Source organism: Mesoplodon mirus (genome assembly GCF_964341445.2).
Source record: "Mesoplodon mirus genome assembly, chromosome: 18".
Classification (NCBI taxonomy): Eukaryota; Metazoa; Chordata; class Mammalia; order Artiodactyla; family Ziphiidae; genus Mesoplodon; species Mesoplodon mirus.
The window spans coordinates 62,001,970-62,016,657 of record NC_138994.1 but is presented as its reverse complement, the minus strand read 5'-3'; the positions used below and the strand labels follow the sequence as shown (position 1 = coordinate 62,016,657).

The following is a 14,688-nucleotide window of genomic DNA, read 5'->3' as shown; positions in this document are numbered from 1 at the left end:
AAATCCAGAAAACACTTTTCCTTAAATGAAGTAGCAATACACAGACTAGTTTGTCATTTACTAATATGCTTTTTTTTCAGGTTTTAAGGTGTGACTGTCCCACACCTTTCTTACAAAGACCCTAATTTGTATTTGTGGCACCAGGACTGCTTTCTCAGGGCTTACATAGGTAGTACATTATTATCAGGGCACGACTTAGAACTTCTCTTCTCTACCGGATTAAGATATTTTTGTGTGTTATAATTTCAGGAATGATAATTTTACCTCTAGGATAATTTTTTTTAATTCTAAATTTCTCTTAATTTGACAGAGCTAGTAGGATATTTACTATTCCTGAATGAATGTAAATTTTAGAAGTGTAACATTTAAAATTTATCTTAAAAGAATGTCTTAAGTTAAAATACTTTTCCACAAATACCTATATCTGCTCTTATTAGAAATCCTACCCCCTGATCTAACTATGGTTTTGCTCTCACCCAGACATCTTCTTGCCTGGCCAAGCACTACATCTTTTATCCTGGACAAAGCAAAATTATTCCATTATCAAAACTTTGGAAAATATAGTGTAATGCGGCTCATGAGACTAAGATATATGAGGCTTTGAACTGAAGCAAAACCAGATGTTTGATATGTCACAAATAGCTGAACTATCTTGTTGAGTTGACTTCACTTAGCATGAGTATACTGAAGTACCCACCCACCCCAAAAAAGGACCCTAAAAACCTGTCACTGATGAGAGTGTAACTTTTCATCACAGTCATAAAATTTGACCTTCGTATCATTAAAGGGAACTTCCACTGGCCGTAATTAGGAACTCTCAGGGGCAGTTAGTGAATGTTACTTATGACCTGGTTGGTAACTAGGAAATTTATAGAGCTTCCTGTGCTGGGGAATAACAACCCGGGCTGTATATAGCTGTTTAACTTCCTTTGATTACCACTATATAGATTAAAGGACACTGTCCTTAAATAGAAGAATTAACCTTTGAGGACTATCATTTGCTACTTTTCCTTAAGAAGTACTCCTCGTATTGATCTTTACTTACCTTGCCACATGGCACATTCTTTTCAATGTGCTGAGATTTGTTTTATACCACAGTATATGGTCTATCTTGGTGATTGGATTTCATGTATACTTGAAAAGAATATGTATTTGGCTATTTTGGGGTGTAGTGTTCCATATTGTTCAAGTGTTCTATATCCATACTGGTTTTCAGTCTACTTATTCTATCAACTAAAAAGAGAAGTGTGTTGAAATTTCAACTCTAACTGTGGATTTGTTTATTTCTCCTTTTAGTTCTATTAGTTTTTGCTTTATGTATTTTGATATTCTATTATTAGGTGCCTGCACATTTAGGATTATTCTGTCTTCCTGAGAATTAGCCCTTTTATCATTATGAAATGTCCTTTTTCATCTCTAGTAATATGCCCTCTCCTGAAATCTACTTAATCTGGTATTAATGTAGAATACTCTGTCTTTTGTATGATTATGTTTACATGGTTTATCTCTTTTCATCCCTTTACCTTTACTTTTGGATCTGGATATTTAAAATGGGCGTTTTATGGACAGCATGTACTGAGGTCTTGCTCTTTAATTCAGTGTGACACTCTCTGCCTTTTCATTTGTATGTTTGGCCCATTTGCAATTAATGTCGTTGTCAGTATGGTTGGGTTTAAGTCTGTCCTCAAACTGTTGGTCCCCCCTATTTTTTATTCTTTTCCTGCCTTCTTTTGAATTGAACTTTTTTTTTTTTTGGTAAATATAATGCAACCACATTACAGTATTATACTCCATTTTCTCCCTCCCATACTTTATGCTCTTGTTGTCATGTATTTTACTTCTACATATGTCATAGCTTTTGCTTTAAGCAACTAGTTATTTCTTTAAGAGATTTTAAAATGAGGAAAAAAGGTATTCTCTATTTCCAGTGCTCTTCAGTCTTTTATGTACATTAAAGTTTCCATCTGGTATCACTTTTCTTCTATCTGAGAACTTCCTTTAACATTTATCTCCTGGAACAAATTCTTTTGGCTTTTGTTTGTCTGAAAATGTTATTATTTCATCTTTATTTTTGGAATATATTTTCCCTGAATTCTAGATACACAGATTTTGTTTTTTCCTTTCAGCACTTTAGAGAAGTAATTCTATTGTCTTTTGGTCTGTTTCTGATGAGAAGTCCTATCTGTATTTCCCTGTAGATGACTCAGTCACAACTTGGACATATTGTGGGTTTGGTTCTAGACCACTGCAATAAAACGAATATGCTGATATATAGCAAGTCACACGAATTTTTTGGTTTCCCAGTGCATCCAAAAGTTATGTTTATAATATCATGTACTCTATTAAGTGTCTAAAAAACAATATATGTACCTTAATTTAAAAATAATGCTGTTGGAAAAATGGTACCAATAGACTTGCTTGATGCGGGATTGCCAAAACTTTTAATGTGTAAAAATCACAATGTCTGCAAAGTGCATTAAAGTGAGGTATGCCTGTAATGTGTTTTTATCCCCTCGGATTGCTTTTAAGACTTTCTTGATATTGCTGAATTATAGAATTTGATTATGATGTGATTATGGTGATTCTCAACAATTTGATTACGTGTTTTATTTTCTTTATGTTGATCTTGACTTAGGTTTGTTGAATTTCTTAAATCTGTGAGTTGATGGATTGATATTTTACATCAAATCTTGAAAATACTTGGCCATCCCTTCCCCAATGTGTGTGTGTGCGCACACACACACACACACACTTCACCCTCTCTTTCTGGGGTTCCAGTTACATGTATATTAGACTGTTTGGTATTATTCCACAGGTTACTGAGGTTCATTTCTTCCATAGCCTTTACTCTCTGTGTCCTTTAGTTCAAATACTTTCTATTGCCTTGTCTTCAAGTTCTCTAATATTTTCTGCTGTGGCATTTAATCTGTTGATTATCCAATGAATTTTCCTATTCGTATATTATATTTTCAGCTCTATAAGTTCCATTTTGTTTTTTTTATACTTTATATATATATATATATATTTTTTTTTAAACTAGCTTTATTCAGTGGACTGAATCCAATACACCCTCTACATCCGCTGTTCTTTTTTTTTTTTTTTTTTTTTATTTTTGGCTGTTTTGGGTCTTCGTTGCTGCGCATGGGCTTTCTCTAGTTGTGACGAGCAGGGGCCACTCTTTCTTGTGGTGCACGGGCTTGTCACTGCGGTGGCCTCTCCTGTCGCAGAGCATGGGCTCTAGGCACACGGGCTTCTGTAGTTGTGGCTCATGGGCTCTAGAGCGTACACTCAGCAGTTGTGGCACACAGGCCTAGTTGATCTGCGGCATGTGGGATCTTCCCAGACCAGGGCTCGAACCTGTGTCCCTTGAATTGGCAGGTGGATTCTTAACCACTGCACCACCAGGGAAGCCCATTTTGTTTTCTTTTTATACTTTATATTTCTTCCCTCATTGTGTTTATCTTTTCCTTTAAATCAGGGATCAGCAAACTATTTTGTAAAGGGCCATATAATAAGTGTTTTAGACTTCATAGGCCATAGAGTCTCTGTCAGAGCTACTCAGTTTTGCCATTATAGCACAGAACTAGCCAGAGATGATATGTAAATGAATATACATGGCTGCATCCTTTGAAACTTTATTTATAAAACTGGTGGTGGGATGAATTTGGCCCCTGGGCTGAAGTTTGGCAATTGTTACTTTAAATCTTTGAACATATTTATATTCACTGTTTTTAAGTCCTTGTCTGCTAATTCCATAATCTCTGACATTTCTGAGTCTGTTTCTATTGATTAATGTTTCTTCAGGTTATGTGTCATATTTTCCAGACTGCTTCACATCATATCTAGTTATTTCTTATTGGATGCTGAATGTGGTATTAAGTTGCTGATTGTATGGATTTTGTTACCTTCTTTTACAGAGTGTCAATTTTTTGTTTTGGGGGCGGTACCAGTGGGTCAACTTGATCTATTTAAGGCTTTTTAAGAAACCCTATTATGGTCTGTCTAGAGTAGCTTTTACTGTAGGCTCTTTCCAAGGTCTTCCCTGAATGTTGAGTCTCTCCACTCTAGCTAGATGAAGTTCAGGTGTTTCCCAGCGCCGTGTGAAGTCTAGGAATTGTTCAGCTTACAACCCCCTATTGTTCTTTTCTCACTAATTGTACTTTGCCTGGCCTTATGAAATCTCATCATAGCATGCAGTGGAGCTTTGTGTGCCAGAGTCTCAAGGGGACCCCCATGCACACATGTAGAGTCCTTTCTCTGCATAGATTTCTCTTCACTAGTATTCTACGCCACAGATTTCAACCACCCAGCCCCCCTGAACTCAGATTTTCTTCTCAATGCAGCAAGACCACCATGCTTTGCTTAGGGTCTTTGTCTTTGGACTATGGGTTTTACTGCAGACACAGAATGTCTACAAGTGGAAAGCCAGAGTCATCACAAGGCTTCTCATTTGTATCCCTTCTCTCAGCAGTCAGAAGTATTATACTGTGGTACAGCCTGTGGTACAGTGTCTGAAAAAAATTGTTCCACGTATTCTGTTTAGTTTTCCAGTTGTTTAGTGTAGGAGTGTACATCTACCAGTCACTTCATGATATGAGGCAGAAAGCCCTCAGCCACAGGCCAGACTCTCTAGCCCATACATATCAATACTTGCATACTCCCATGAGAGCTGGAACGGCCTGCTCAGTACACTGTGTTCTTTTTATGTTTTATAGTGGATCTTTCCAGGTAGACTTTGCAGCTTATACTGTAGCTGTGTGTCTTTATCCCTCATTTCTTCATTTAGTATGGTTTAAATGTGATTCTTTCATACTTGATACATTGTAGTAGGAATTGTAGGTTTTAGAAAACAGACTTAAAAGGTAGTTTGAATATGTGTAACTTTTAAAATTCTCTTAATCAAAATGATTGTTTTTTAGTTTTTGTGTTTGGATTTTTCATGTAAACTAATATTTATCTCAGTCAATTCTGTTATATTTAGGAACCATTAACCTATAATGTTGAAAAGAACTTGTGAGGTTTCCTATCAGTTAACACAGTCTAAACTAAAATGTCAAGGTACAGGTTAAATGGGCTCTTGAGAATGAACAAAGGACAAGAAGCTGAGTTATTCATGTTCATTTTGTCTGGGAACCACCACATCTGCCTCTAAGGCTAAGTAATCATGACCTATTAGTGTGGTTATGAAAAGTATATATCAGTTTAACTGTGTGAACCATCCTTTCTTTAGGGAAAATATTCTCATCAGATTGCTGAAAATTTCCCTTTTTAGAACATTTAAAATTAAAACTATGAATCAGTCTTTTATCTTGTTGGATAACCTGTTTAATCTGTTGGGGTGCATATTTTATTTTTGTTTCTGGAATAGAAATGTAGGTTTTTCCTTCCTATATAATCCCAGAAATCTTATTTTAGTGTCTAGGATGGTTCAATTTTTGTTCACCTAGGGTTCATTTCTAGAGGACAGTTGTAGGGATATCATGGACAGACTCTTGAATTTCTTTTGTTTTGCCTAGTAGTATCACATTTCTCTTTTGTGTTTTCAAACAGTAAATGTGGAAGTTACAGGGGTTTATTTAAAAAATTTGTTTATTTTCTTTATTTTTTTTGGTTGTGATGGGTCTTAGTTGTGGCATGCAGGATCTTCATTGAGGCACACGGGATCTTTCGTTGCGGCATGTGGGCTTCTCTCTAGTTGTGGCACACGGGCTCCAGGGCATGTGGGCTCTGTAGTTGTGGCGCGCAGGCTTCAGAGCACATGAGCGCTGTAATTTTGTGGCAGGTGGACTCTCTCATTGAGGCACACAAGCTCAGTAGTTGTGGTGTGTGGGCTTAGTTGCTCTGCAGCATGTGGGATCTTAGTTCCCTGACCAGAGATCGAACCCGTATCCCCTGCATTGGAAGGCAGATTCTTTACCACTGGCTGCCAGGGAAGTCCCCCCCTCCTTTTTTTTAATTGCATCTGATGTTAGCTATAAGTAGGTGTACAGTGAGAAATTTTCCACTAATTATTTAGTTACTCTGAATTCTACAAACTTTAAACTTGGTTTGTGTGTGTGTGTGTGTGTGTGTGTGTGTGCAGGATCACAAAATAATTCTTTATTCTTTAACTGAAATCTCTTGTGCACATAATATTCAAAGAAACAGTTGTAGATTTCATGGTTAATCACAACTTTTCAAAAAAAGAAGTTCCTTTTTTAGAGATTCTATAATCATTTTTTAAACTTATTATCACTATTTATTGATTTCTGTGAATTAAAATTCAAGCAAAAGATGAACAGACTAAAAATTCACATAGTTTTTTTTTGTTTTTTTTTTTTTTGGTCCAGAAGAAAACGTTATAGTTAATTGAGTCAGTGCTTAGTGTAGGATTTCATTTTTTAGATTTTTATTTGAACACAAAATGCAACTGTATTTACGGAGAAATGTAGCTTAGATTTATGAATGTCTTTCTTTTTCGTATTAACATGCAACAGAAAAATTTGTTTAATGTCACCTTTTATCTAGATAGCAGTAGGAGTTCTTTAATGTTTTATTTCCATCACTACATCTTATGCACTTTGTCTTTGAGCCACAAATTCTTTCACCATGTGGTTTAAAAAGACCTTCTTATGGGCTTCCCTGGTGGCGCAGTCGTTGAGAGTCCGCCTGCCAATGCAGGGGACACGGGTTCGTGCCCCAGTCCGGGAAGATCCCACAGATCCCACATGCCGCGGAGCGGCTGGGCCCGTGAGCTGTGGCCGCTGAGCCTGCACGTCCGGAGCCTGTGCTCCGCAACGGGAGAGACCACAACAGTGAGAGGCCCGCATACCGCAAAAAAAAAAAAAAAAAAAAAAGACTTTCTTATATCCAAAGATCACTTACTGTATGTGTATCTATATATACATACATATGTATGTGTGTGTGTATATAATTTTATTCTACAGATACAGTACTTTTGTTCATAACAGCTAATGGCTAATACTTTTTGAGGGCTTATTATATGCCCAACACTGTTCTAAGCCTAGTACTTTATATGTGTGTTACAGTAACATGTTAAGAATATCCAACTTCTAGAGCTTACACTTCATGAGAACTTTGGAAATTAGCAATAGATTTTATTGACATCTTGATTATGTTAGGGGTTTTTGAATTTTGGAGCTAGATAAAAACATAAGATGAATCTAATTCTTTAGCCTTACAGAAGAGTAGCTTGAGGTCCAGAAAGGTTAAGTGACTTGCCTGAGTTCGCTTATTTTCTGACACCTAATAGCCTATTAGAACCTAACCTATTTGAAACTCTAAAGGAGCTTGTTTAAAACATACAGGTTGGGGGGCTTCCCTGGTGGCACAGTGGTTAAGAATCTGTCTGCCAATGCAGGGGACACAGGTTCGAGCCCTGGTCTGGGAAGATCCCACGTGCTGCAGAGCAACTAAGCCCATGTGCCACAACTACTGAGCCTGTGCTCTAGAGCCCACAAGCCCACGTGCTGCAACTACTGAAGCCTGCGTGCCTAGAGCCCATGCTCCACAACAAGACAAGCCACCTCAATGAGAAGTCCGCACTCCACAACGAAGAGTAGCCCCTGCTCGCCGCTACTAGAGAAAGCCTGTACTCAGCAACAAAGACCCAATGCAACCAAAAATAAAAATAAATAAATTTTTTTAAAAATCAGTTAGTTAAAATAAATAAATACATAAAACATACAGGTTGGGAATTCCCTGGTGGTCCAGTGGTAAAGAATCCGCCTTAAAATGCAGGGATGCAGGTTTGATCCCTGGTCAGGGAACTGGGCTTCCACATGCTTCAGGGCAACTAAGTCTGCACGCCACAACTACTAAAGCTCGCATGCCTCAACTAGAGAGCCTGTGTGCCCGCAAACTACAGAGCCCACATGCTCTGGAGCCCGCGTGCCACAACTACAGAGCCCAGGCACCCTGAAGCCTGCGCGCCACAACTAGAGAAGCCTGCGTGCCACAACGAAAGATCCTGAAAGATCCTGCATGCCTCAACGAAGATCCTGCGTGCCGCAACTAAGACTCGATGCAGCCTAAAATAAAACAAATAATAAATAAATCTTAAAAAAAAAATAAAGTAAAATAAAACATACAGGTTCCCGTGTCCACCTACTGAATCAACTTATGCTTAGGGGACCCTGAAATTTATATTTTTAGCAAAGTCCATAGTTGATTCTTATGCAGACACCTCGTCTTGGCATACATGTTAATTTGGGAACAACTGTGTTTAAACCTTTATCACACTTCTAAATGTTAATTCATTTTAATCTATATGATTATTATTAATTTGTAATATTTCAAAATAAAGGTACAAAGCAGCCCAAAAGCTTCCATAGAAAAAATTAATTTAAAAGAAAAACTAACTGATACTCGTTCCACAGTTTTATTTTTGTTTTAGGATGTCAGTGGGAAAGATAAGTGAGGTAATTACTTCATCAACTATTTTTTTTGAAGTATAGTTAATTTACAATGTTGTGTTAGTTTCAAGTGTATAGCAAAATGATTCAGTTATATATGTATGTGTGTGTATATATATATATATATATATATATATATATATATATATATATATATATGTATGTATACTTTTTCAGATTCTCTTCCGTTTTAGGTCATTGCAAGATACTTAGTAGAGTTCCCTGTGCAACACAGTAGGTCCTTGGTTACCAGTTTTATATGTAGTAGTGTGTATCTGCTAATCCCAAACTTCTAATTTCCCACCCCCACCCCCACTGTCCCCTTTGGTAACCATAAGTTTGTTTTCTATGTCTGCATCAACTGTTTTTTAAGTAAGGACAAAATATAGTATTCTCAAATTATGCCTAAAGGAATAGGGGCATAGGAGGTTTTTATCACAGGGGATGGCATTCTTACAGATGAGATATGTGGATAAATAAAATAAGAATCAAGACAGAAATCATATGGTTTCCAGGCTCTAGTGTTGGGGGAAGGAGATTGACTACAAAAGGACACAAGGGGACTTTTTGCAGTGACAGGACTATTCTGTATCTCTATCTTGATAGGTTATGGTTATACGACTGAATATAATTGTCAAAGCTTATTGAACCAGTGACCTAAAAAAATGGCTCTTACTATATGTAAATTATACCTCAGTAAATTTGAAATTGGTTTTTAAGAAAGCAAACCATGAAGAGATTCTGGAAAGGATTATTTTTTCAAATTATCAGTTGCATCTTGAAATATTTAGTTAGGTAGATTCTTGTTCTTTAAAAGCTAACATTTTTCTATTAATGTAGAGTGATTAAGGTACCATTAAAATAACATGTCTATTAATAATTGCTTTCTCTTTAATATTTCTCATCAGAGATTTCTCATATTTTTTTGTAGGGTCCACATATAGCTTCAGTTACATTAGCTGCTTATGAATGCAATTCAGTTAATTTCCCTGAACCACCCTATCCTGATCAGATTATTTGTCCAGATGAAGAGGGCACTGAAGGAACCATTTCTTTATGGAGCATCATCTCAAAAGTTAGGATTGAGGCCTGCATGTGGGTAAGATGTCCGTTTTCATATTTGTCCAAAATTAACCTCACTGTCTTGATTCTTTGTACCTTATTGAAATTGAAGCCAGACATATACCAAGTCAGTAGATAATTAATTCATAAAGTTACCAGCTACCTAGCTTCCATGTAAAAGAAACCTTTAGAGCTTCTCCTGTTCATGAATAACATTCAGAAGGAAGGCAGGAAACCTTAGGTACCAGGAAACATTGATACCAAGTAGACAATAGCAGGGAAAAGGAGTATAGATGGTGCAACTATACTACTTTGTAAAGTTTTACTAACGTTTATAAAACTTGATAAACACATAGCAAATGGTTATTATCAGTCCAAATTAGGTAAGTATTATATGTCTCTCTCCTAGATTTAAATACTCTCTGTGTTTATTCTTAGAAGACTCATTTCATTTTCTGAGTTGTTGTAATACTAAAGTAAGGTCAGACATTTCTTAATAAACTAAGCTTTACTGTATTGGAGGTATCAGACTATATGGTGACCTTACTTTCAGAAGTTCCAATTATTCTTTTTATGGCTTGCTTAATATATTTTGGGACATTTTGGACTACATGATCAATGGTAGATGTATTTTAATCTGCATATCCACACAAAGCATTTTTTATATGCTTAAATTCATTCACATGTATATCATTGAAGAATAGTTCATTTGCTAAAGACTTCCGACTACCATTTGAATTCTTTTTTAATTCATCATTTGGAATCATTAAGTTTTCTGTTCCCTGTAACTTTTTTTCCCCTAACAGTTTCTCATAAAATGAAAAATGTGGAGCACATCACTTAAAACTCTTAATTAAAATGAACGTGGGTAGAATGCCCACAGAAGAGGCAGAGTTTTCAAGCACATTCAAGCGTTTATGTCGTGTTTTAAAAGAATTAAAAGGGAAATGCCATATATTGAATTGGTTGGATGTGAAAGACAGGAAAAATTGTCATATTTCCTGTTACTCTTTTATAAATGCTGGAAACAAATTCATTATACTAGTTGCATATGTATTATAAATTTTACCACATTAGTCTTTTTTTGTTTAACATCTTTATTGGAGTATAATTGCTTTACAATGGTGTGTTAGTTTCTGCTTTACACATTTGTCTTTTGATGAAAAGCTATTCATAAGATAACTAGATACTCAGAACATGCTAGAAAAGGAGTATGTATATAGGCTTCAATTTTCTGTTGTTCTTTTGTTCTTTCAAAAATGATTTACGTGGCTAGATTAAGACTAATGCCAACAAAGAAAAATTTTCATCCCAGCTGGCAGTGATAACTGCCTCTTCCGAAGTGCATACTGTCTGAAGCACTCATTTGGCCTGGCTCCATGCATGCCTCAAATTAGTTAAATTGGCTGGTGTAGTGGCTTACTTCCCCAAATAAATTTTAAGCTCCTCAAAAAATTCAGACTGTACCTTAAATTTATTACTCACAGCAATCAGCATTAGGCTTTGCTCATAGTTCAAGAATACCAATAAATACTGATTGTCTGAATGTTTGTTCTTCATATTCCCTTCTTTGAAACTGTCTTTTGTTATGTAAAAAAGGTAGCACATATCAAGTTATGCTTAAATTGGTTCCTTTTGTTACAGTCCTTTCATCAGAGGGTGCTGGGAAAACTGAATATCCACATGCAAAAGAGAGAGGTTGGATCCTTACCTTACACCATATGTAAAAATTAACTCAAAATTCATCAAAGACCTAAACTTAAGAGTTAAAAACTATAAGACACTTAGAAGAAAATATAGAAACAAATCTGCCTGGTGATTTGGCAGTGGTTCTTAAATAAGACATCTAAAGCAGAGGCAACAAAAGAAAAAAATAGATAAATTGAACTTAGCTAAAATTAAAACTTCTTGTACATCAAAGGACACACTATCAAGAGAGTTAAAAGACAACCCACAAAAAGGGAGAAAATGTTTAAAAGTCATATATCAGATAAGGGTTTAATATTCAGTATGTTTAAAGAACTACACAACTCAACAACAAAAAGACAAACAACCCAATTTAAAAATAGGCAAAGGGGGCCTCCCTGGTGGCGCAGTGGTTGAGAGTCCGCCTGCCGATGCAGGGGATACGGGTTCGTGCCCCGGTCTGGGAGGATCCCATATGCCGCGGAGCGGCTGGGCCCGTGAGCCATGGCCGCTGGGCCTGCGCATCCGGAGCCTGTGCTCTGCAACGGGGGAGGCCACAACAGTGAGAGGCCCGCATACCGCAAAAAGAAAAAAAAAAAAAAAAAATAGGCAAAGGATTTGAATAAACATTTCTCCAAGGAAGACATACAAATGGCCAATAAGTGCACAGAAAGATTCTCAATATCATTAATCATTGGGGAAATGCAAATCCAAACCAGAAGGAAATACCTCTTCACACAGATTAGGATGGCTATTATTTTTTTAGAAAATGAAAAATAATAAGTGTTGGTGAAGATGTGGAGAAATTGGAACCCTCATAGATTGCTGGTGGAAATGTGAAGTGATTTAGCTGCTGTGGAAAAGAGTTTGGTGGTTTCTCAAAAATGTAAGCATAGATTTACTATGTGACCCTCCTCTAATTCCATTCCTACATAAATACCCAAAAGAACTGAAAACTGGGACTCTAATATGCACAGAAACTTGTAGTTCATTGTTCAGCAACATTATTCACATTATCAGAAAGGTGGAAACAATCCAAGTGTCTCTTAACAGATAAATGGATAAACAAAGAGTAGTATATACACATAATAGAGTACTATTCAGCCATAAAAAGGAATGAAGTTCTTATACATGCTGCAATATAGATGAACCTAGAAAACATTATGGTAAATGAAATAAGCCAGACATAGAAAGACAGATATTGTATGATTCCACTTATGTGAGCTATCTAGACAATTCAAATTCATAGAGACAAAAAGTAGGTTTGAGGTTACCAGGGTTGTGGGGAATGAGAAGTTAATGCTTAATGCGTATACAGTTTCCATTTGGGTGAAGAAAAATATTAAAAATATAATGATGATGGTTGCACAACATTGTGAATACAATTAATGCCACTAAGTCTTATATTTAAAAATGGTTAACTGGGGGCTTCCCTGGTGGCGCAGTGGTTGAGAGTCTGCCTGCCGATGCATGGGACACGGGTTCGTGCCCTGGTCCGGGAAGATCCCGCATGCCGTGGAGCAGCTAGGACCGTGAGCCATGGCCGCTGAGCCTGCGCGTCTGGAGCCTGTGCTCCGCAGTGGGAGAGGCCACAGCAGTGAGAGGCCCGCGTACCGCAAAAAAAATAAAAAAATAAATGGTTAACTGGGATACACTCATAAAAAGTCAATACTGGGACTTCCCTGGTGGTCCAGCAGTTAAGACTCCACTGCGTTCCCAATGCAGGGAGCCCGGGTTCGATCCCTGGTCTGGGAACTAGATCCCGCACACCACAACTAAAGACCTGGCGCAGCCAAATAAATAAATAAATGTTAAAAAAAAAAAAAAAAGTCAATACTACTAAAGTTGAGAAATGTTGATTTAGAGTGTATTGGCCTTGATTCTTATATTTTACCCTTTCATAAAATTGATCACATTTGTGTTCACATCCATTTTTTTTTTTTCAGGGGAATGTCTTGCTTGATTAAAAACTGTTATGTTATTTAAAATTTTTACCTAATTTGTACTTTGCAAAGTAAAATATCTTTACAGACTTCACTATCATTATAAATATAGTAAATCAGTAAAATCAGTAAAATGCATAGTACCTCCAATTATAAGATAAAGATCAGGGTCAACCTCAGTTTCAACTTGTTGACGTAAGTCTTTGGAGCCCATTAAAATGAATTGTTTGGTGTTGCTGATAAGTAGGTTACCTTTTTTCAGTTTGTATCTTTTTCATCTTTCACAATTTGACTATATCACTAGTGAGTGTAAGGCTTCACAAATTTTCTTTGCAGTTATAAATTCCAATAATAGTTATTAAGCCTCCAAGCATTGGAGATTCAGACTGAGCAAAACTTAACAGTCTCTACCCTCATGGAGCTTTACATTCTAGTGAGGGAAATAATTATGAAAAAATGTATATATAAGTATTGTCGAAAATTATATATATAAATATTTAAACAAATTGAGATAAGTGCTATGAAGGAGAAATTTATTGCATAACACAAAAATGTTTTCCTAGTCTGTGATTCAGGGAAGATTTCCTTGAAATAGCAGTGTTTCAATGGATATCTGAGGATAATAAGGAGTACAGTGAGGAGGCAGGATGGTGGCAGGACAGAGGAGAGGAAGCATGTATGATGACTTTCAGATAGAGAACATCACCTTTTTTTTTTTTAACATCTTTATTAGAGTATAATTGCTTTACAATGGTGTGTTAGTTTCTGCTTCATAACAAAGTGAATCAGTTATACATATACATCTGTCCCCATATCTCTTCCCTCTTGCATCTCCCTCCTTCCCACCCTCCCTATCCCACCCCTCTACATGGTTACAAAGCACTGAGCTGATCTCCCTGTGCTATGCGGCTGCTTCCCACTAGCTATATATTTTACGTTTGGTAGTGTATATATGTCCATGCCACTCTCTCACTTTGTCCCAGCTTCCCCTTCCCCTTCCCCGTATCCTCAAGTCCATTCTCTAGTAGGTCTGCATCTTTATTCCCATCTTGCCCCTAGGTTCTTCTGACCTTTTTTGTTTTTTTTGGATTCCATATATATGTGTTAGCATACGGTATTTGTTTTTCTCTTTCTGACTTACTTCACTCTGTATGACAGTCTGTAGGTCCATCCACCTCACTACAAATAACTCAGTTTCATTCCTTTTTATGGCTGAGTGATATTCCATTGTATATATGTACCACATCTTCTTTATCCATTCATCTGTCGATGGACACTTAGGTTGCTTCCATGTCCTAGCTATTGTAAATAGAGCTGCAATGAACATTGTGGCACATGACTCTTTTTGAATTATGGTTTTCTCAGGGTATATGCCCAGTAGTGGGATTGCTGGGTCGTATGGTAGTTCTATGTTTAGTTTTCTAAGGAAACTCTATACTGTTCTCCATAGTGGCTGTACCAGTTCACATTCCCACCAAGAGTGCAAGATGGTTCCCTTTTCTCCACACCCTCTCCAGCAATTATTGTTTGTAGATTTTTTGATGATGGCCCTTCTGACCAGTGTGAGATGATACCTCATTGTA

General features: G+C 36.8%; 1 protein-coding gene across 10 annotated transcripts in view; it reads left to right on the top strand.

Moving 5' to 3' along the window:
* VMP1 (vacuole membrane protein 1) overlaps nt 1–14,688 on the top strand; it is a 129,289-nt gene that overhangs the window by 46,412 nt on the left and 68,189 nt on the right. The window contains exon 6 of one of the 10 annotated variants that reach the window (XM_082603217.1): nt 9,346–9,513. The exons of 8 other annotated variants lie outside the window; for them this stretch is intronic. In XM_082603217.1, coding sequence (XP_082459343.1) covers nt 9,346–9,513 — 168 coding nt within the window. Of the gene's footprint in view, nt 1–9,345; nt 9,514–11,125; nt 11,175–14,688 lie in introns of those variants that run through there. One more of the 10 variants, XM_082603221.1, reaches the window with a different exon arrangement.